The following is a 25268-nucleotide window of genomic DNA, read 5'->3' as shown; positions in this document are numbered from 1 at the left end:
CTGGCATTCGCAAATATTCTACTATTTTTTTTATATCCGCATTTCCATTCACATGTCATGCAAATATTTTGCAAATATTAATAATTAATAATGTCTATATTAATAATGTCTATCTATCTATCTATATCAATGATGTAACTTTATAAAAGTTCATAGAAAGTCAAATAAAGAGTTACAAACATGAGGTGAATGAGTTTCCTAGGCTAGTGTTGCCAACCAAGCAGCCGTGTCAAGCTGCTAGGGCTGCTTGCTGTGTCTTTCATTGTTGCCAGATTCCCAGAAAAGTCTAGATTCATCAATATTTTTTTCCTAATGACTGATTTCCAGATTTTCTCATCAAAAAGTCGGCAATCTCCAGATTTTTAGCTCATAACCAGAAAAAATACTCTACATCATGAGAGAGAGAGAGAGAGAGAGAGAGAGAGAGAGAGAGAGAGAGAGAGAAACACCTTTCTGACGTGATGTGTTCCGGGTATGCGCGAAGTTCGTCCAGGACGCATCTGACATCCCCGGGGGATGAATTTAAGAGTTAGGTTCTCTTCCATGCATCCTGATAACATAGAAAATTGATAGAAATTGGTTCATTCATTTTTTTATTACTAAACTGTTATAGTGAAATAAACTCATACAAAAAATATGAATAACTCACTTTTGTATGTAATCAAACATAATATTCGCATTCTTATTCGCGAATATTGAAAGTTTATATTCGCATTCACAATCACGAATGTTGAAAGACATACATTCAGACCATCACTAGTGTACAGTGGGAAACATTATGCAATGGTGGCTAAATTGGCTTTATTGGCTCGACAGAGCCTGTTTTGCGTTCTCCTTGCAGCAATCCACGGGTTTTAATGGGAGATAAATTGTTCGAGTTATTATGCACACACACACACACACACACACACACACACACATGTCCCAGCACTAGATTTACACATTATTTCTATCCAGTGTATACTTAACATACATTCAATGTCTACTTTTTGACAAAAAAAAAATTACTGGCCTTGAGTGGCCAAAGAATTGATCTCGGGATTTTCATTTGCTAACTAGATGTGGTAACCACTGAACCACTTACACCAGTCTTCTTCCGCTTCTTCCTACACCTTTTTATTCCACTTTCTCATTTTAATAGTAGTTTGTATTCCTGTTGTTGTTGTTGTAGATTTTCCTCCAGTAGGAGGACCGGGCCTGTGGGCCCGCCAGAGGTGAAGCTGGTGAAAAGAGGACCAGCGTGAGCTAGGAGGCTTCTGGTAGTTGGAGAGACGATTAGGGGAACTACTTGAGGCCGTTGTACAGCCCCAAGTTGTTCGTGAGCCTGATTTTCTTGACGACGTTGTTGACAAGTTGTTCAGTGTCAAGCTTGCTTCAGTCAATGTCGGCGATGGTACAAGGGGACAAGCTGGTTGGTGGCGGCAAAGGGGAGGAATCACCTGTCTCCATAGGAGGGTCTTTGTCCAAGGCAGCCGGATCTTGGGTGTCTCGAGGGTCAGGGGTGGACTTCCGTTCCTCCTGGACTGCCATTAGTGGTGCTTGGGTCTCAGCGGTGACTGTATCGAGGTCCAGGTTCGAAGCCGGGTCGTGAGGAGTGATGGCAGTCGCCCTGTTGAGAGGGGCGTTCAACTGCAGCCGTTTCCGCGGTGTCGTGCGGGGTTGGACAGGCTGTAGTGGCCGGGGCCGGCGCTCCTGACGAGTGGCGGGACGGGCATCGTGGGAGAAGTTTTCGGGGATGGCAAGGCGTGGCAGCCCTTTCTTCTCAAAGATTTGAGGGAGGAGAATGCGCAGAGCCGCCTGTCATCACCACAGAAAGCCCTCGCCGTCGCGATGCACATCGCAACGATGGTGTCCATCCCCCCAGAACACCTAGGACCCTTAGGCCGGCGTCTCTGGGCCGTGGGACGTCGCCGTGCATGGGCAGAGCCCTGCACAGCAACATCCCCCGGCCCAGGGACGTCCCTAGCCTCAGGATCCTTAGGAGACTGTGAGAGACTGAACTCCACCGTCTCACCCTCGCCAAGAGAGCGCTGGAAGTGCCGTGCGTTGGGCGCAATGATCGCTCGACTGTGCACGAAAACATCAGCGCCAGTGTCCTGGCGCGTGATGAAACCATACACAGCCTTTACGTTGAACCAACACACGGTTCCTCTGATCTTCTGGGCTCCCGGCTCCTCGGATCTGCTATCGGATGCCCCCTCTCAACGGGTAGTAGGCGTTAGCAGATGTTCTGGCCAGGAAGTCTACGGGTTACGGTAGCCGGGTTTCACTAGCTCTTCAGTGATGTTCTCCCCACGGCTGCTGGACCGAAACTGTTGTATTCCTCTAACTGCGTCCTTTTATATCTATCTTTTCTTCTTAGGATTTTTCCAACAGTACCTTAAATTTCCTCTAAATCACGTTTGATCCTTAACGCTTTGACCGCTGTAAGACCCTAATTTTTTTCTTCACAACAGTCACCACTCAATCTTCGCGAATCATGACTCTGTAGCCTTCCGCATCTCTCCAAAGACACTTCTAAGGTAAGCGTTTTAACATCTTATTGTTTAATAATATGTCTACAACACTGTGGACGCCTTACCCCTGTATGTTATCGTTAAAACCATTATACGAAATGCATTTTTATTCATAATTCACGTCACCTCCGCCACTCTCCTCCTTGCTCCACTTTCCCCCTCATTTCATCCCCCATACTAGTACCTTTGCTCACCACACTGCCAAAATAGTTCAATTCCTATTCATTTTCACACCTGCGATTTGCGTTGGGAGAGTTGGTGTTATATTTTGATTGACGTGTGTGTGTGTGTGTGTGTGTGTGTGTGTGTGTGTGTGTGTGTGTGTGTGTGTGTGTGTGTGTGTGTGTGTGTGTGTGTGTGTGTGTGTGTGTGTGTGTGTGTGTGTGTGTGTGTGTGTGTGTGTGTGTGTGTGTGTGTGTGTGTGTGTGTGTGTGTGTGTGTGTGTGTGTGAATCAAACAGCTGAAACAGAATAATCTGGTATCAACCAAATTCAGTGGAGAGGTAAAGGGAGAATCAAAGTTTTGATCTCGTTTTTTTTTTTTTTTTTTTTCCGCACGACTATATTGTAGAAGTTTTGCCTCTCGGAATTCCTTTACTCCACGAACTGGTTCTCTTTAAAACTTTCTTCCCCAGATTAGTTTCCCCCAAACTTCATCCTACACCTGTTCATGACCAGCTGTTACAAATTATTTAATTAATGAATGGAGGACACCTGTAATATGGCGTATGGAAGTTTTTTTTTTTCCTCCACTGTTTGTCTTCTGCAGAAAAGAAATGATAAAAAAATGGCCAAAATTCAAGGTCATGGACCTAGCTCAATGTTTGACCAAGCATGAACGTTATCTTATTTACATCTAACATGGTGGAAGGGATGAGGCAATGTGAGAACAATGAGGTTCGATTTTGAGAGCAACGAGTCAAAGGTCTGGGTCACAGGGCAAGGTCAAATTCCGGACATCATGTTTATGGGAACAAAATAAAAAATGAATTTAGATCCGATATGGATGAAAGATGGTGGAAGGGTTCAGAATCAGTCAAGTAATTAATCAATTGTTACTGAAAACAAGAGGTCGAAGTCAAGGGCCCATCATGACAAGGTCAAATTACAAACAGTTCTTATATGGTCTACACCATTGTCTATGGAAGGATTCGGTGTACGGCTGTTATAATGGGATTCGATTTTGAGGTCAGTCAGACCTCAGCGTCACAGAGAAAAGTCAAAGGTCAAAATCACAGGGCGAGATCAACTCAAAGATTTTAAAAATCTTATTTGGATCAAATATGATGGAAATGTTAAGCGTCCGGAAAGAATTAGGACTGTAATTACTGGTAGGTTTTGGAGGAGGACAAAATCGGATGTTCGTTGTCTACAGTAGATCAGCTGCTGGGCTTAGGTGTCTCTGTCTCCCATTGCTCCTTCATTTCAATACCTATCAGCCTAGTGTATTTCATATATATGTTTCCAAGACTCAATATTATTTCCTTTCATTATCCTCTGTTTTCCTGCATATAAATCCCCTCTTCTCGTCTGTACATTCCTTCCATTTCAAGTAAAATTTTTCCATTTCTTTGTTTATATAATTTATGTTCCCTCACATGATATTGCTTTCATCAGACTTGCACTCCCCAGTCCTATTCTGTTATCAAACTCGTTATTTCATTATGAATCACTGATTAACATTTCACACAATTTTAGATGGGGGAGCTTTTCCAGGAGCGGCTCTGTCAATGTTTCCCCCTTACAATTTCCAGACACCAGATGCTTCACTCCCGTAAACTTCACTGACTTAAGCGAAACCACAGTGCACCACACCACGCTACACAGTACATCGTAATACCACCCTCTTGTACCACACCACAAACAATCCCCTTCCCAAACCTCACCAAAACAAGGGCATTAACCGAAGCATCCAGAAACTTTGGCATCTACTACGTTTATACTTATACATTCTGATTTGCCTGTCAGTTCTATCACAGGCTATATCCTATCTTTCCGCGCAGTCTCACGTTCAAAGACTCACTCGTTTGTCATTGTTTTTTCTTACATTGTTTTCTCTTTCACGATCCACATTTTTCAAACATATTTTCTCCCCACACTCCTCGTTACTCTTGCCATTCAATACACATTTTTGGTGCTAACTTTCGCCTTGTCGCACACCAAAAATGAACCCCTCTCCTCGCCTCTATGTTTAGGTTCCAACCCGGCCCCCTCTATCACTTGATGTTTCCTCTTCCTGTACCTTTTTTGACTTACTTCCACTCATGCTTTTCCTCTGTTTTCACTTAATACATACGGTTTTTTCACTCACCTATCCATATTTGCTTTCCATTCCAAGCCCTTCCAGCATTTCTTCTCCTGTTTCCGTGTGCCTTTATTATTATACTCTTACTCAAAATTCTCCTAATAGTTACAGCCCCCTAGTAAGAGGGATGGCCTTTCATATACTTGATAACTGGCGCCTGCAAGGGAATTAGGTTGGTCTTTTATTCTTAAACGTACTGAACTACGGAGTCTTAACGGGACCTCAACGCATCGAAGGAGGTAAAATGATTTTTTTTTTTATGTTCGCAGGCACCTACACATAAAGGTACCTTACCATACACTGCATTCCATCATCCCATACCCTGCCTCTTTTCTTATCCATTACACTCGCGCCAGCACGAGGGGTTACTCGACATGTGTGTGTGTGTGTGTGTGTGTGTGTGTGTGTGTGTGTGTGTGTGTGTGTGTGTGTGTGTTGTGTGTTGTGTGTGTTGTGTGTGTGTGTGTGTGTGTGTGTGTGTTGTGTGTTGTGTGTGTGTGTGTGTGTGTGTGTGTGTGTGTGTGTGTGTGTGTGTGTGTGTGTGGTCTAATTCGGAGGAAAATAGAATAAAAGAGGACACCAAGCTTTCGTCTGTTGTACAAGGCATCTTCTGGGTGAACAAATGTAAAGGAGAAAGTAGGCTATACAGTACATTTAAAGTGGGACCAATATCTTCAGGAGAGTTGCCAAACCAGCTAATGAATAGGTAGGTACCCAGTCTGACCTCAGGGATCAGATTATCCATGCATTACCTCCTTTGGTAACTCTCTTGAGGATGATGGTCACATTGTATACATTTAGGCTACTTGCCCTTTTACACTTGCTCGCCCTGAAGATGTCTTGAAAAGCAGACGAAAGCTCGGTGGTCTTCTTTATTTTATTGTTGTGTGAGGTGGCCTATACAACATATTTATCATCACTTGCTTATGTGATATTGCTACCGTATTATCTCTCTCTCTCTCTCTCTCTCTCTGTATATATATATATATATATATATATATATATATATATATATATATATATATATATATAGATAGATATATATATATATATATATATATATATATATTTTTTTTTTTTTTTTTTTTTTTTTTTTTTTTTTTTTCGGGCGTGGGCCTGAGGCCAAGGCTCTCAAGAAAACACGAGCTTGAGGGCGAGGCCGAGGGCGAGGCCGACCTCTCTCAGAAGACCTCGAGGCCATGTTTTGAGAGAATCTGTTTAACTGGTTCTTGTGTTACCATCAATTAAAAACTGGGAAGAAAAATTATTTATTTTAAATTTCCAGCAATAAAGCCACACGAGCTTTATATACTAGTATTAAAAACGTATTCTTAGACGGAATTATGGCAGGCGATCTCACGTGAAGAACAAGTCAGAAAAAGATATAGCGGTGGTTCTCAGCCTTGGGGGCGCCCCCCTCCAAGCGGGACGTGAGCAGTTTCCAGGGGAGGGGGGAGAACCCAGAGGATAGTAACGATCAGGTCGAATAATAATTCTGTGCCTATCATGGTGAACCTTCAATATATATTCAGTCCTTATTTTGTCTCTACTTCAAATTCTGATGCATGTTTAATTTGTACCAATGTGATATAGGTTCATTTCCTCCTTTGCCTGTCGCCCAGTAGCCACATTGCGCCTTCTCTTCTTTGTATTGGCCGTCTCGAGAGGAAGATAAACATTCCAAGACGTCTTATACCAAAGGGTAGACCAAACATCAGTTTATCAAAGCTTAAGTAGAGAATAAGTGTGGTGTCTTCAGAAATGGTTTCTGTTTCCCGGCCAGTCTACAGGTTTAGCCCTCCTTTTTTTTTTTTTTTTTTTTTAATTTTCTAACTGCAACAACTTCAAGAGCCAGTCGTCAGCAATGTCCGCACATGATAGCTCCCTGTCGCTCACGCTTATGCTTTCCTTCATTCAGCTGGAATATATTTAATTGTATTAAATAAAACATAATGATGCTTCTAGGTTTTGAAAATATTTGCTGTATTGTTCGTTTTTCGTAAAGAGAAAGAAATTTGCCCAATGAAGGGGGTTTATGAACAAGCATGTCCTGATAATGATTGATGTTAATGACGAATATAATATACGAACATGTGTTTGTACATAACACAATGTGGTACTGTGGGTGCCTATGACATTTAGTTTGATGGTGCTTAGTACCATGTGGTGTGGTGGTAGTTCTGACAGTGCAGTGGAATAGTGTTTTTAACAATGTGGCATGTTGGTTTGGATGACTATGTGATGTGGTGGTGTTTACGACCATCTAGTGATGTTTGTGACCACTGGTTGTGGTGGTGTTTTTGACCATTTGGTGTGTTGGTGCATAGGTCCGTGTGGTGTGTTGGTGTTGATAGCTGCAGAGGTCTGTCAGAGTCGTACCTTGCAAGTAAATGTAAAAAACAGTAAAGCGATGTCTGAAAGAGTGATTGCCAGTGTGATATTACAATTAATGGAAAAAGACTTGAACAGGTGAAAGAGTTCAAGTACTTAGATGTACTGATACAATAGAGTGGTAAATCTGCAAAAGAAGTGGAGAGTGACACATAGAAGGAAAGTGGACGGAACAAAGATCTTAGTATGGCAGCTGCGGGTGACTTGCATGAAGAAGTTATGGTCAGGACTGAAAATGAGAAGTCAAGAATAAAAACAATGGGAATGGGGCTGTTGAGGAGTGTGTGTGTGTGTGTGTGTGTGTGTGTGTGTGTGTGTGTGTGTGTGTGTGTGATATGGGAATAATGTTATTCCTTATCACACACACACACACACACACACACACACACACACACGCACTTACTTCCTTAATGAAGTAAGGATATCTGTGGAGACCAGAGTCGAAAAGAGTGTGCCTGGATGGTATGTTCATGTGATGAGAATGGGTGTGAACAGAGTGGTGAATGTGGTATATCAGAGCGAGTTTGAAGGTTGGAGGAGGCGTGGCAGGCCATGAAGAATGTGGATATATATGGCAAGTGATTGTGTGTGAGAGCATGAGGAGAGTGATGAGGGAAGGGACGTGACAGTGGATCGAGCTGATTGGAAGAACTTTGTTCTGAAGAGTGTGTTACAAGGGTTTGTCCATATGCTCAGTCCCGGTGAAGTGATAGCCGTCGGAGTGACTATAGCTGATAGGTGGTATGAAGCGCGTAAATTTGGATGTGAAACAGAGCCAGCAGTTCGGGGGCTTGAATAGCGAGTGAATAGGAATGTGACCCATTTAATTAGGCAAAATCTGGTTAGTTTCTCATTCTATCAAGTTTTGATAGTGGCTTTCAGGACCCTACCTCATCTCTTTCTAGCGAGCAAAAGGAGGCCTAGTCAAAATTATGTTAGTGACGACGATGATGATGACGATGATGACTCTTTTAATGCTCTGAGCTACTGTAGGAATGTTAACAGAGAGTGATCAGTCCCCATCCCTTAAGCAGTATTTTGTCAGTGATAAACCCTAACCTCCTCAAGGATGTATACTGTACCCGTAGTTTTATGGTTATTACTCAGCTTAGTAAATCGCTTCCAAAACTGAAAAAAAAAAAAAATGCTTGTCATCTGGTGTAAAATACTTTGAAGGGAATTCTATGCGTCATTAATATTTGCCCATCACAAGTAAATACAGGAATTTAACTAGAAAATTTAATCACGTTAATCACAGCTTTAATGTCGACTTTTCTTTTTGTTTTATAACTTGCCTAGTAAAAATTTGCCCCACATCCGATGTTAACACTTTTTTGCGAACTGATGGTCGTATCCAAATTCACACACACACACACACACACACACACACACACACACACACACACACACACACACACACAACTGGACGGGGTGAGGCGACGTCAGGAAAGTGTCAGGAATCAATACTGGTTGCCATACACTTCCGTAAACACGGACGACCCCACACGCCTTAACAGAAAACCATACCACACCACAATGCACACAGACCCGTACATCATGCCACATCCAACTAACCTCGCCACACCACACGGAACCCCAGACACCACACTGCTCCAAAACACACTAACCACACCACACCGTACCTACCAATCCAACCACACTACACCCGCCAACCACACTACACCCGCCAAACCACACACTACACCCACCTCACGATCACGAGTCCAACAAACTTCATATCATTCGAAAACAGAGCACACTACACCTCACCAACACCAGCCCCACTTCACACACACACACACACACACACACACACACACACACACACACACACACACACACACACCACGATATCTCCAACCCCCTCTACACACGCAACACACCACACTGCACCACATCACACCACCACTATCCACACTCATCACGCCAAACCACACAAAAACGTACTTACGCTAATAAGAATACTAAATGAGGGAAACAACAAGAATCAGAACTTACACTTGAAGAGGAAAATGAAGAGAATCAAAAGTGAGAATAACAGAATGCCATAAAGGCAGAAAACTACTGGTGGTGAGTGGTAAATGCCAGTTCCATAACATCCCCTTCAAGGTGTAGACGATTGAGGATAGCCTACAACAATCCAGTACATTAAAAGTATAGCCTAATTATAAACAGCGCACTTCTCTCTGTGACATTGCATGATCGAAACTCTCCAAACATGACACACTGGATTCAACCCCCTGGTATCATATTTAACAGCTCAGTAATTTTACATTTTTACTCGGTTCTTCATTTCTAACACTACCACACGGTCTATTCACCTGGTAATATAGTGGGTAGACAGCCAGATTCAGAGTGACAGCCATGCAAAGGTTTGATATCCATTTGCGGTTTGGAGAGTTTCGATCATGCAATGTCACAGAGAGAAGTGCACTGTTTATAATTAGGCTATACTTTTAATGTACTGGATTGTTGTAGCCTATCCTCAATCGTCTACACCTTGAAGGAGATATTATGGAACTGGCATTTACCACTCACCACCAGTAGTTTTCTGTCTTTATGGCATTCTGTTATTCTCACTTTTGATTCTCTTCATTTTCTTATTCGAGTATAAGATCTGATTCTTGTTGTTTCCCTCTCACTCTGATTGTCTATATTTGTGCTTCATATTGCAGGGTCTGTTCGTTTACGTACGATATCTTTAGTACTCTCTCTCTCTCTCTCTCTCTCTCTCTCTCTCTCTCTCTCTCTCTCTCTCTCTCTCTCTCTCATTCCTCTACAATTTGGCTATCTTCTATCTGTCCACGTGCTGATGTAAGTTAATGTGGGGAAGAGAGAGAGAGAGAGAGAGATGGTGGGGGGAGATATCTGAATCAAAATGAAGTCTGTTATCAGTTGTTGCAGCACTGAGGTGAGGAAAGTCGGTGATAAAGTGTTTAGCAAGGCAGACTGCTGAGCGCACGGGACCATGTTAGATCACAGGCCGGGACAGCTAACATGATGATATAACACTGTACTGAGCATCCACTAAACCCTCCGATATTGTATACAAACATCAGTGTTACCATCACGCGAGTCTTGTATGAGAGAACTCTGACACGTATTCAGTATTGACGGTGGGTATTATTGCAAAAATGGTGATAAACTATTGTGTTAAAATGTGGGAAGACTGCTAGTCCTACGGAAACTGTCATTTCTAGCTTCAGAATCGTTCATAGTATTTGATGTAATTGACAGCAAGGCATCTAATGAAATGTATATTGATCCCTGTTCTTCCTGTCCAAAGGTAAAACTTTCTACTTTTGCATTTAGGACCTGTTAAGTAAGAAATATTGTTTTTGTCTTAGACCTGCATGATGGTGCTGATCCAGGTGGTGGGTATCATACTCTAGCTCCAAAGTTACATGTGATCCTTCGTAATCTAGTTATGTTGGATCTTTTCCATTCCGCTGAAGGCTGGAACTGTAGCCTCCTTTATGAGTTAAATATTCCTCTGCCACCTCGTGTCACAGGGAGTATCGTTCTGTCTTGTTTGCAAGATATATGAACGACCAGCATTTAACTGTTTGCTTTGTTATGTTGGAAACTTTGACTTTCTTCCTGATCTCCAATCTGGAATTCATAAACGCCGTGGTACAGTCGACGTAAAAAGTTCGTCCTTATCGGCCTGCGTGCTAAGAGCCTTTTGATCTGATAACAGTGTATTAAATAGAGTCGCCTGATATGGCTTAAATGGTCTATATTTTAAATAAGTGATCAGAGATAGTTTAAGATTACAGTATATTAAAATATATGCAGCAGGTGGAACGATAATGGGTCTGAGAACTGCATGATATTAACGCTACATGTTTCTTGAAGAGGGACTCGGATGCACAGGATTGTTTCTATAGATGGTGATAGAATGTATCATATGAAATATTATAGATTTTTTTTTAGTTCTGAAGATGAGATTATGAGACATCGATTACAAAGTCAGTCAGGCAATACAGAAACATAAACAACTAGAAAGCACTCAGACAGCGCATACCTCCGCCAATGCCATTGGAGGATTCGAATCTCGATCCGCCCCCAAATTTTATATATTCTTTCTTGACCCATGGCTCATCCTTCCACAATATTTCATTTAAATTCATTGAGAACTTTTGGGGATATCGTGTGGACAGACAAACAAACAAACATAGGTGCATACATAACCACCTCCAACTTCGTTGGTGGAGGTAATGACTGGTTGTTTCGCTGCTATACTGTAAATACTTTATTAACACTTCCCCTTCTGCCTTCTCTCTACTCTTGCGTCACATTTTCTCACTCACACTTTGCTATTATCTACTCGCACACTTTATCGTTGATGTTGAAGACAGTGTGTTTATAAGCTGAGTGCAGAAAGAAATCAGATTAAAAGCGTTCAGTGAGCTTAGTTTTACGTCAGTCATTATGACATTATCCATAAGTAAAACTGCCAGCGATGTGAAGAGACGATACGTTGGTTCCCTTTCCTACTACTATCCACCCCTCACCCTTCTCTCGCCCTCTCCCTCCCTTTATGTCTCCATCATTTCTCGTTCCTCGTGCTCTCCCCACCGCCTCCCACAGTCGATTTTCCTTCCTTCACCCGACCCTCCCCACCATGCTCTCAGTTTCTTTCCATTCCTCCCAAATTTGTTTATCTTTGTCTACAGTGAATGGGTAATATTGAAGGGAGTGTAACTATCAGTAATGTAATTTATGTCATTATTGTGGTGAAATTTTAAACAAAATACTTGGAACATACAACCGTCAACACTTTTGCATCCAAATAGTCAATATTCTTATAGAACATAATAATTGTTCCTATCAGGGTCTTTCATCCTCTTACCCGCCTCCAACTTTGACTCCTGCCCCCCTCTCCTTCCTCCTCGTTATTTCCCTGACTTTTCCCTATACCAATCATCCTTAAGCAAAAAATTTCTTACTTTACAACAAGCTTACCTGAAAAGCGGCTTCTAACATCTCCAATTCAGCAGTTTTCACTCTGCTCTTCTCTTATTACCTCCGCCAAGGAGGTTACGTTTTTGGTTTGTTTGTCTGTTTGTCTGTTAGCACGATTACTCAAAAAGTTATCACCGGATTTTGATGAAATTTTTTGGAGGGGTAGGGTATGGCCCAGGGAACAATCCATTAGATTTTGGTGGTGATCCGGTTCATTATCCGGATCCAGGATTTTTTAAAAGGATTGTTTACCATTGCATGATAGTGGCAATTTCACCATTTTTGCTTCTAACTCGGTAAATAATGCCTACATTGCATGCACTGCAGCCTTGGCGGAGGTTTGCAATCTCGGATGGCTCTTGTACTACTGGTTATAGTTTTTATTATTATTATTATTATTATTATTATCATTATTATTATTATTACTATTAATATTATTAATATTATTATTATTATTATTCGCGGGTTGCCTTCCTTGCTGGAGCCATCGTGACAACAGTCTTTGACCTTATCCAGGAAGATAAATTACTTAAAACTGATAATGATAATAATAATTATACTAATAATAATAATAATAATAATTATTATTATTATTAAAATTATAATAATCATTATAAAAATATGATTATAAATATTGATAATAACAACAACAACAACAACAAACAACAACTACTACTACTGCCACTACTACTATTACTACAACAGCAACAACATCATCAACAACAACAACAGCTACTACTACTTCAACTACAACTACTACTACTACTACTGCTACTACTACTACTATTATTATAATAATTATTATTATTTTTTATTATTATTACTATTATTATCATTATTTTATTTTTTATTATTATTATTATTATTATTATTATTATTATTATTATTATCATCATCATCATCATCTTCACTTTCATTATTATTATTATTATTATTTTTATTATTATTATTATTATTATTATTATTATTATAATTATAATTATAATTATTATTATTATTATTATTATTTATTACTATTATTATGTAGATAACTAAATGATAACACAATACCATGAATGATCTGGTGGACACGGCTAATGTTTCTGGTGTATAGCCAGCAAGTACAAAATTACCAGACTGAAGGTAATATCTTTTCACAGACTCATTAGTAATCTGGCTTACACCCTGTAACAGAAAAGACGATTCCTGGGAATATAATAGGTTTGCATTCACCTAAAGCAAGTCAGCCACTCCCATTGTTTAAATACTGTGTCATGGTTGCATAAAATTCAATGAGGGTAAGTTATGCAGCAGAATGAGTCTTTTTGCTCACTGTTCAAACGATCCTTCAGTCTGACTTCACTTGGCCATCAACAGAACTTAGCCATTTCCAACAAAAGGACTGTAGCCAATAAAAACTAATGTGGCCAACTACGCAAGGCGCTTTACTTACACGTATATTTAAATAAAAGTTTATCCAAATACTTCTTACCGAAATTACTGAGGTGGTGGGACTGGGGGGAAGGGGCGTAATGGGACAGCTGTGTTCTTCTTCTTCTTCTTCTTCTTTTACATGAAATGAAAGGCGCGGCAAAACAGCAGCAAGGTTTATGGGAGGAAGAAGAAGGACCGCGTTCCACTGATCGACGCAAGTTTCAGGCAAACGAGAGAGAGAGAGAGAGAGAGAGAGAGAGAGAGAGAGAACCCACGAATAATCTTCGGAATTGGAATCAACAGTGAAAGAATTTTATAATGATTATCCTGAGGCAAGATTTGTACTGAATTCTGTAACTGCTACTGCATCGTGAAGGGCATACTTAAAAGAATGCAAGATGAACTCTGGAACTTCGAAGCTATAGATCATCCACAGACACGTTCGTGGTGCAGTGGAGTGAGGAGTTTGTCATTGGATTCGGTGAGAAGGGAACGATACTTACCGGTACCTCTGTAAAGTCGAGATTTCCAAACCGCTGGGTATTATATAAGAACAGCGTAATCAGTTCCACGTGGAATAAGACCCCCTGACCCCCGCTGGAAGCTTACTGTGTGATTCAGCCGCACGGACCTTAACTGGTAGCAGAAGGGAATTTGATCCTTGCAACTCAGTTTTTTATTCAATTTTGGGTGCTCTTCCACATGGATGTACCGTGTATCTATTTTCATGTACCCTAATTGTGAAAACTTCATATCTGTCATTAGAACCACGTTACTTTGTTTCTTTAAAGAGAGATGTAGATGGAGGCACGGATATTAACGTACTTTATTCATGGGGCTAATGAATGGAGAACTTTGGTTGTAGGTCTTCCTGTCTACATAGTACCTCCTGTCTCACGTTATCCCTCTCACCATATTTCAGAATCGAGTATCAACCATTCTATCAACAAACTACCGTACCAGGCAGCACCTTCTTTACGAATCTTCATATTTCTCATGCTGTCCAGGCTACTAACTTTTAAGTGGTCTTTAATCAATACCACTGTTCCCAGCCTAGATTTACAATTCATCTCTGTTCTTATGTGAACACAGACGCACCTTCAGACAAATACCTTGCAGACTCTGTATTCACTCAGTCCCGCATCGTGGTCTACATGGTATCGCCACTTTACTTCCTTCACGACATATCTCTGCTTTCGACTTATTTACTATGACAACACCAAGATGCTTTACGTTTTCTGCCACTCGAGGAATATCTGTTTACTAAAGCATTACAGTCTGAGGATCATCTTCCTTCTCAGCTATCGTTACTTTACTCCCTCCTACACTGACTTAAAACTTTACTGTGATCTTGCAGTGTGCCGTGTGACCATTATTAGCATGATTAAGTGCAGTGTCGATACGTTTTTACCAAGTAGACAATACGTAGCCTCCGCTTCTGTTTGCTGTTATTCATTTTTGTATACTCTTATTCATGTTTTTTTCATACAGTATCACCTTTTTACCCTCAGAGCAATCAGTGTGTTGAAGATGCCTACAGTATTTGCAGTTCATATTGTTTGTGATTTTCCAGCTTTACTTATAGCGCTTAGGTTAGCAAGCGTCATCATCATCATCATCATCATCATTATCATTCTTCTTCTTCTTTTTATCATTATTATTATTATTATTATTATTATTATTATTACTATTGTTATTATTATTATTATTATTATTATTATTATTATTGTTGTTGTTATTGTTATGCATTTCGTTGATGATACAGTTCCATTAAGTGAAGAAGAGTAAGAGTTGCAGGACTTGTTCAGTGTGTGTGGGAGTGTGTAGTTGGAAAAAATGAAAATGACCATAGGAAAGTATTGTTCTGTATTCTCTTTTTTTTAAGACACACAGTGCGTTGTAAGGATGAATGATAAGAAAATACTGAACCTATGCGCCCTCAAACATCTGGACACTGAGAGGAGCAAGAACGAAAGTTTAAAGGATGAAATGAGAGAAGGGGTAATCAAGGAAGTAGGTTGCAAGTACAGGGGGGATGAGAAAAAAAGAATAGAGGTGAACGTGGAAACGACTGAGTTGCTGTATGGCAGTTTTGTAATCGCCACGTTAACGTATGGAAGTAAACCTTGAACTTCGCTGGAAGACACAAATGTGAGAGGAATATAAGTGAGTCACCTGAAAGCAGACTGTGGTGTTATATAATAAATTCAGACAAACGAATGAGGATACCTGAAAATTTTCGGTGTTATGATGGTTGTGCTTCATAGTGTTGGGAGTGGTACCCTGTAATGGTTTGGCAAGGGAGTGTGCAAGTTTGACTATAAGACAGAATGCAGTATAGATGAGGTGGAGGGAGAGGGGAAAGGGAGACCGAAGACGAGGAGGAAGATCCGAGTGTACTGTAGAGAATGTGAAAGTGGTGTGAAAAGGAATTGGAGGACAGGGCGACGCGGAGGCGAAATGTGGGAGACAACCCATAACGGATTTAAGGTGTCTGGCTTTAGCCAGCAAGGTAGATAATCAACAGTACAATTTTAGTGTGAATGGGGATTGGGTCCCAGAGATGGTGGTTTTAGCATGGGGATTTAATGTGATATCTTCCTTGAAACTGTGAATCCGCGCAGTACTCTACGGATATCAAGTAGAATGGGCCTGGACATGGAAATTAAAAAGGCTTCCTGTAGAAGACGTCTGTGAGAGTAAACGATAAAAGTTCAGTTGAAATTAGAACATGAGTGTCTTGAAATGGTTGCATTCAATCGCTGACCGTCATTTCTGTAATTTTTCCATTGTTTCTTTACTTTTCTTCTCATTAGTACACCAGGGCCAATAACAGCATTACTGGTCATGTCAAAATTAGTTGCATCAAAGGACTTACGATCATCCAGGTCGGTGTCATGAATGGAAAATGTTTATATCTCTGCCAGACCACTATACTGGAGCCCTTTGTCGACACTCTTAATCAGTCAGAATGGTAAAACCTGTCAATCGTTGTAAGTCTGACCTTCCCCTTCTTGTTCACCCTCGTACTGTTGCATACAGGTTAAAATATTCACAACTGGAGGGACGGCGGCTGTGAACTGTTGTTTTGTCGGTAGGATGTTTGATCATGTCCGCACTGTTGTTCCACTTGACAGTACTGCCTTCTTCACGTTCCACATCTTTGTTTTTCGTAGGTTATGAGAATTGAGTAATTTTAGTCCTCTCCTAAAATATATAACGGTTCTGTTGTTGCACATTCTGTACTTTGTGGGCCTGTTATCTATCAGCAGTAAAACAGGCATAGTTAAGCATATTTCAACAGGGTAAGAGACTGATATGGCTTTAATGTAACGCTGAAGAAATGAAAACTCAGTCTACAGCATGCCTGTATAGGATAAATCCATCCAAGGCAACATTATCTTAAATGATTTTGAGAAAGAGAGAGAGAGAGAGAGAGAGAGAGAGAGAGCATTTTCACCTTCTCACACATTCACCCTCTTCCCCTCCCAGCCTAATTTCACATTCACCCATCTTCCACTCTCCCTCTTTCTGTTTCCTATTTCTGTCAGATTCTCCCTCTTCTTCAGATTTTGTCCATCTCTCAAACACAACCCTCTACCCTTTGCCTCCCTAGCAGTATTTTTCTTGTCCTTCGCTCACTTTATAACTCGCATTACCCCCGACCCCTCCCTCCCCCCAACCTTCAAGGCTCGGGGTCACAACACAACTGTTTGCAAAGGATACATATCTCTGTCCAGTCGCTTGGGTTTTGCCTCAGTCTAACATCTACATATCTCAGCTTAAACTAATGTTTTTTTTTCTTGTTTTTCAAGGAGAGAGAGAGAGAGAGAGTACAGGATAATCAAGACAAGAAAAAAATATTAGTTTAAGCTGAGATGTGTTAGACTGAGGCAAAAACCAAACGACTGCACAGAGATAGATAACCTTTACAGACGTTTGTGTGGTGACGCTCGAGCCTGTAGGGTGAGTCGGGGGGAGGGGGCGGGGGTAACACGAGATACCAAGTGAGCGAAGGACAAGAAAAATAGGAAGGCAAAGGGTGGAGGGTTGTGTTTGAGAGATGGACAAAACTCGAAGAAGAGAGGGACACTGACATAAATAGGAAACAGAAACAGGAGAGGGAAGTGGGGTGAATGTGAAATCAGGCGAGGAGGGGAAGAGGGTGAATGTGGGAGATGGTGAAAATGAGAGAGAGAGAGAGAGAGAGAGAGAGAGAGAGAGAGAGAGAGAGAGAGAGAGAGAGAGAGAGAGAGAGAGAGAGAGAGAGAGAGAGAGAGAAATGAAGAAGCTGAAATAAAATGTGCAAATTTAATTTCGTGTCAAGAGCAATTATTTCTGAGCAAAATACAGGCACATATGTATTTTTAATTTCAAGTTGATAGTATTATTAAAGGTCAGCAAAAAAAATGAAACACCTTTAGAACATCACCAAAATGAAGCTGAAACTGGATATATTCTTCGCAAATAATCTCATCGTATAGGACAAGATTAAAGTACTCTTATTCCAACTGTTATGCCTGCCTAGGATCCTGTGCATTAGAATATATCCTTTCCCGGCTTCAGTGGGAGCAGGTCTAACAGTCTCATATAACAGACTCGACGAAAGGAAGGCTCTGAACAATATTCTTTGAGCGTATCAAATTCGGAGTGTAATTTTTAAAAACATATTTATCGTTCAGAGTTACATGCACCGTTGGGAATTTATCAACACGCTCAACTCGTAACCAGGCATACTATCCATTCCGGGATGACCGAAGCCTTCCATGTTATCAAAACTTGAGAGCAACAGTGTCAGCAAGTCTCCAGTTTTTTTATGATAATTTCCCAGGCATGTGATGATAATAGACTACGTCTCATCTCTTTGTGTTGTTGAGAACTATACTATTCATGTGGATGTAAGTTAACCACTGTTTATACTTACCGGCATTCCATAAGTGACATTTTAAAATCTGGCTTTGCTTATGCTGATACGCTCAGTTATGAGTCTAAAAAAATATTAACCTCATTCCATCAACTTCTCAGGGTAGGGGTCTGAGATATGGCTAACGAAATCTAGTATATTTCGGGAAGATGGCCAACCTGGCTCCTTGAGTGTCATTACATTAACGTAAACCATCATTCTCTTCTTGGAGATCAACCTATGCAAGGCTGTCACTCCGGTTAAAGTGTTCTAACCAGTTAATCATGCGTCTTGTTAAATGAAACTGCCGTAGGTTTATGATACATTGCAGTGGGAAATATGAGTGTAGATATTACTGATATGGGTAATCAGGCGGGAAAGGAACCACACCGGAGATGAAAGAGGAAGTGTGATGGTAATGTGATCTAAATTTCCTTCTGAATTAAATCTTCAACACACACACACACACACACACACACACACACACACACACACACACACACTTATGACACACTTTATATTTTAATTATCCTATCTCTAGAAAGTCATATTCAGCCTTGATAAGACTTTACGGACTGGAGGGGTTATATAGCCATCAATAAAACCTTCACCAGAAGGTAGCACTTCGTCGGCTGAATAGATGTGGGCGCCCAAACCTACATCAACAACTACAATAACAACATCTACACCTACTACTACTACTACTACAACTCTTGTTGTTTTATTGTTGTTGTTGTTGTTGTTGTTGGTACTGTGATAGATGGGGGCACCACACGAGCCACTCACTCAGTGTAGTGCTGCTTTCGAGTGACTTTGCATAGTGACAAACCAAATGGTTTCTTGTAATCCAGGAAACTATTTACACGTTAGGTGATAACCATACTCGTATAACCAGTGGCGCCTGATAGTTTGGTAAGCTAAGGCGCTTGAACCGGACTGAGCCTGTAAGTGTTTGTATCTGATGGCTGGTGTGAGATTTTTGTCCACATAATGTCACTCAGGAGCTTGTGAGGCAGGTTACCGTCGACTTAAATGTTGGGACTAGGAAGCCTAGCCTCGGGCCTCTAGGCTCCTTTTATGGGACACAATAAATATATAAGAGACTGGATAATGATGAAATTTGTAATAATAATAAAAAAAAAATAATAAGTATAATAAATATACCCCCTGGGGGTAAGAGGGTTTCAAGAATACTCCCCCAGTATCCCTGCTTGTCGTACGAGGCAACTAAAAGGGTTGGTGGTGGGTTAGTGCCCCACCCCGTAAAAAGAACTAACTAAACAAGCGAATAAAGTGCCTCGGACCAGGGCGGACCATACGTTGACGACTAAGGAACGGACAAAGGACATTCTGAGGGTGGGAACATTGGAATGTGAGAGGAGTGAATGATGAAGTGAAAGAGAGAGAGATTGTTCAGGTGCTTGAGGATGCAAAAGTGGATATATGTGGATTGACTGAGACTAAATGAGAAGGTGAAAGGGTGAGAGAATGGGAATATGGTTTAGATATATGTGCGGGAGTTAACGAGAATGAGAGGGCAAGAGAGGGAGTATGTCTGATGATAAGCAAGAAGTGGAAGGAGAATATAAGAGATTATAGAACAGTGGGTGCAAAGATTGTATGGGTGAGGATGAAAGTAGGTATACAAGCGTGGGCGATTGTATGTGTGTATGCTCCGACAGAGGACCGAGTGGCAAGAGTGAAAAATGAGTTTTGGGCGGGAGTAGAAGCATGTATGGACAAGTTTGAGAGGAGTGAGAGAGTGCTTTTGATTGAAGACATGAATGGCAAAGTTGGGAATGTACGAGTGGATGGAGTGGTTGGTCAGTGGTGTGTGCCAGCTGAAGTAGATGGGAATGGTAGTTCTTTGGTGGACATCTGTGCTGGTAAGGGGTTGACAATAGCCAACACCTACTTTTGGCATGAGATGATCCACCGGTATACATGGAGAGTAATGAGGAGGATGGATGGTGAACTTGTTGAACGAAAGGCAATGATAGACTACGTGTGTGTGGATGAGCGAATGAGAAGACAAGTGTTGGATGCAAGAGTGTGGAGAGGGTGGGGGAATGGAGTCTCGGACCATCACTTAGTGATGGCCAAGATAAAGCTGCAAAGAAAATGGTTAAGGAGACGAAGGGGAAGACAGGAGGAAACAGCTCCTGTGAGAAGAGTGGAGAATTTCCAAGATAGCGAGAAAATGGCAGAGTATAAGAGCATAGTAGAAGAAAGATTGCGAAGGTATGAGCTAGAGCAGATGGAAGGGGTGGAAGACCTATGTAAGATTTTCACGGAAGAGATAGGCACAGCGTGTGAGGTGGTTTGTGGAGTGAAGAGGAGATGCAAGGGTGTGCAAGGGACAGCATGGTGGAATGATGAGGTGAAAGGAGCTGTGGAACAAAAGAAGAAGGCATATAGTGAATGGCTAGCGAGTAGAGGTAGGGGAGAAGATGAGAGAGAGAAGAGAGAGGTAAATGTGAGCTGGAGAAGGGAAGTGAAGAGACTGGTGAAGGAGAGTAAGAAGAAAGTGGATGAAGAGTTTGGGAGTAATCTGAGTGTGAAATGGAGGGAGAGTAAGAAACTGTTTTGGAAGGAGGTAAAGAAAGTAAGGCAGTGTGAAAGGGGAAACAGTAGGGGAGTGAAAGATAGGAATAATAGATTGTTGGTGGAGAATAGAGAGAAACTGAGGAGATGGAAGGAGCATTTTGAGGATTTGTTGTATGTAGAGAGTGAGAGCAATGCGAGTATAAGTGGTTGGGGAATGTCTGGGAGAAGAAGAGATGAGAGGAGGGAAGAGGAGATCAGTAGGGCGGAAGTAGTGGAAGCAATGAAGAAGATCAAGATGGGAAAGGCCCCAGGAATTGATGGAATGTGTGGTGAAATGCTGAGGTATGGGGGTGAGATTGTTATGGAGTGGAATTGGAAGTTGTGTAGATTGGCTTGGGAAGAGGGAAGGGTTCCAGAGGACTGGAAATCAGGTATAATTGTTCCTTTATACAAAGGAAAATGGGAGAGAGAAGTATGTGGTAACCATAGGGGTATTTGCCTTCTTAGTGTGACTGGTAAAATATATGGTAGAATACTCATTGATAGGGTTAGGCATATGACAGAGGAGCTAGTTGGAGAAGAACAAGGGGGATTTAGGAAGGGAAAAGGGTATGTAGATCAGATATTTGTTCTAAGATGTTTAGTGGAGAAGTATCTAGAGAAGGGAAAGAAAGTGTATGCTGCCTTCATGGACTTGAAGAAAGCTTATGACAGAACAGATAGGCAAGGTATGTGGAAGGTATTAAGAATATATGGGGTGGAGGGGAAATGGTTGAATGCTGTGAAGAGTACAAGGAGCTAGGGCTACGGAGCGAATGGATGGTGAGCTGAGTGAGTTCTTTGATCTCTATGTGGGACTGAAACAGGGTTGTGTGATGTCTCCATGTCTGTTTAATATATACATGGATGGGGTTGTGAAGGAGGTGCAAGGTAGGGCAGTGGATGTGGGGGTGGCTCTAATGAATGAGGGTGAGATTTGGAAGATTCTGGTGTTGCTGTTTGCTGATGATACAGTATTGTTGAATGAAGATGAATGGGTGTTGTAAGGTTTGGTGAATGAATTTGGGACAGTGTGTAGGAGGAGGAAGCTGAAAGTTAATGTAAACAAAAGTGAATTTATGGTGTTTGAGAGGAATGAAGTCACAGAATGTACAGTGAGGTTGGATGGTGAGGATATGGAGAATGTGAGTGCATTCAAGTACTTGGGTAGTGTGATAAGTAAGGATGGAACTTTGGGGGATGAAGTGCGTGAAAGGGTACAGCAGGGAAGGAAGGTTGTTGGTTCACTGAAAGCAGTGATGAGAAATAGGGATGTGAGTATGGAAGTTAAGAAGTCACTGCATGATAGTATTGTGATCCATACCCTGACGTATGGAAGCGAGGCGTGGACCTTGCAAGAGGGGAACAAATCAAGAGTGAGAGCAGTGGGTATGAGTTACTTGAGAGGAGCATGTGGAGTGACATGGAGGGACAGGTTGACGAATGAAGAAGTGAAGGAACGTTGTGGGGTGGATGTGGATGTGGTTGAGAAGATTAGGAGAAATACACTGAGGTGGTTTGAACATGTGGAGAGAATGGAGAATGAACGACTGGGTAAGAGGGTGTATGTAGGTGAGGTGGAGGGAGGGAGAGGGAGGGGTAGACCGAGGATGAGGTGGAAGGATGGAGTTGAGAGGTATATGAGCGAGGGGGGGTTAGTTGGGGGGAGGATAGTCAAATGGTGAGTGACAGAGCGACTTGGAGGCGTTTTGTCTGCGGCCACCCTTTGCGGGATTAGGGCGTCGGGCTATAGATAGATAGATAAATAATAAGTATTAATAATAACAATAATAATAATAATTATTACTATTATTATTATTATTATTATTACGCACATCATCATCATCATTACCATCACCACAGGGGTTACAGTTATCACTTTACTCGCTACAAAAGCACTTAATACCAATGACAAATGATTACTCTTAGCTCATGGAAATAATTAACAATGTATAATTATAACCCTTCAGTCCGATGATGTATTTTCTGATATCTTCTGTCCACCCTAGACGATTTTAGTGCGTTTTTTGTCGTTCATTTGTGCTGAATGATTTAAACACTGTTATCCAAAATTACCCATTTTTCTTCATGATCTACGTAGTATTTGTCTGAAGGTAACACGAATGAAATAAAATCAAAGTTGTTATTAGACAGTACGGGTTACATGGGTAAATATTTGTCTCTTTAGAGGCAATAAAAATATTCCTCTCTGATTCACGCTTTCATGCTGGTCGCGTGGCCTACTTCCTGTATCATGTTAGTGCATAAACAGGTTTTGCATAACAAACAAGAAGATGTCACAAGTTATTACATTTGCGATATTACATGTCATGTTTCTACCAACTATAACCAGTGGCATTTGTAACGACTCATAAACTAATACCTGTCGATTTAGTCATCATATAACAACACACAGAACAACACAAAAGTTCACAACAAATAAAATCTCGACTACCCACCGCCTGTCAGTGCAATGATGCATCGCTTTTGCTAAGGTTGTCCGCTTTTATACTGGAAATTGTGCAGCACTTAATTCATACACTAAGATCAGATGCAACCTCTTCAAACTAGAAACTGGCGAAAACTACGTACTTTCTGGGGGGTTTCAGTAAACGTGATATCTATCAATCTAACTATTGCCAGACTCCTTATTCCCGTAAGAGGTGGCCACGAACATTTCGCCTCCATGTCGCCCTGTCCCCCACCATTTCACTGCCCTGCTCCCAGCTCACACCCCTGTCTCTCATATACCTCCCCACTCCATCCCTCCATCTCATCCTTGGCCTCCCCCTTCCTCTCTCCCCTTCCACCTTCCTATCACATCCACATCCACACCACAATGATCCTTCACATCCTCATTTCTCAGTCTGTCTCTCCATGTGACTCCACATGCTCCTCTCAAATTACTCATTTCACCAGCCCTCACTCTTGACTTGTGTTCCTCCAACAAGGTCCAAGCTTCACTTCCACTCGTTAGAGTTGGTATCACAATACTGTCATGTAGTAGTGAGCACTTCCATGCTTACTTCCCTGTTTCTTATCACTGCCTTCAAAAAACGTGACATCGCTTCATAAAGTTTGTTCTTGAGTGCTCATACACGCATTCCCTTGTCCTCTCTAAATATTAGAACCCAGTTCCATCAATTACGCCTCAATTACCCTCTCCTCAAGTTCCAGACCTTTTAATCTCTCTCTCTCTCTCTCTCTCTCTCTCTGGGCAATATTGCCTAATTAGCTGTACTGAGATAAATAACTACCTAATAGGTTACTGGGTTAACGCAATCATCAAGACGGGTTATTTTTGTGAAATGGTCTTTCTTTGTTTACATTTCATGCTTTCTCTATCACTGTTTTCACCAGTCTGTCATCTTTTGGTCCATCACCCTACCACAATCACTCCACTTCTAAAATAAGGGAATAGTATTAATAAGCCAGAATCAGTAAAACTCCAGATCCAGGTATAATAAATTTCTCAGAAGCACCTATCATTCCTCCTATGTCATTAAGTGGTGTGGCTCTGGGTGGGACGATTCCACCCTCATCCTTACGTATTACAAACGTTAGTCTTCCTTAATTATATTGCCATGTTTCCAGAATCACCAGTTATTATGAAGGAGGGCAGTCAGTGTTATATAAATATACTGCATCGATTGATATTATTTTGAATGATGTAATATATGTCTTTGCCTTTTTTTTTTTTTTTTTAATTCAAAATGCTTTAAAATGTCGAATGTTGTAGGCTTAGGGAATGACATTATTTACTACTATCATTCACTTCAATCTGGTTCGGTGTTTCGTAGACATGTTAGTGAAGGTTAAAGGATAAATAAATTAGCACTACCAACATAAGCTCCACATATTTTATCACTACTGCTTGTGGTCACTGACTATAGTTTCTTTCCTCCTCCCTCTCCCATTCTCCACAAATGCACCTAAAACTTTGGCTTCCGTGAGCTGATTGAAATTTTGTCGTAGGTTGGAACAAAATTGGAAATGAGCTGGGTATAGTAAAATCTCCTGACATTAGCTGAAAGAGTAGGCAAGTTTGACGAAAGCGTTATGAATTCTGCAATAAGAAAGTTATTAACATTAGCTCTGGGAAAAATTTACGCTACAGTACTGTAGGACTAATTTACATACCTTTAAGTAATACGAAGTTTTTCATTCGCTGACAATACTAGCTAGCT

The 25268-nt window shown here is 41.2% G+C and overlaps 1 protein-coding gene across 1 annotated transcript in view; it reads right to left on the bottom strand.

Moving 5' to 3' along the window:
- Positions 1-1625: 1625 nt before the first annotated feature.
- The window catches only part of LOC145401256 (Y-box-binding protein 2-like), a 30484-nt gene continuing 6841 nt past the window's right edge, over positions 1626-25268 (bottom strand). Inside the window, exon 2 of the mRNA XM_080273589.1 lies at positions 1626-2198. Within this exon, the coding sequence (XP_080129715.1) occupies positions 1626-2198 (573 nt within the window). The remainder of the gene's footprint in view (positions 2199-25268) is intronic.

Source organism: Coenobita brevimanus, chromosome 55, assembly GCF_032717465.1.
Source record: "Coenobita brevimanus isolate Jiangsu-jjx chromosome 55, ASM3271746v2, whole genome shotgun sequence".
In the NCBI taxonomy this organism is placed as follows: Eukaryota; Metazoa; Arthropoda; class Malacostraca; order Decapoda; family Coenobitidae; genus Coenobita; species Coenobita brevimanus.
This window is presented reverse-complemented; position numbering and strand designations above follow the sequence as displayed.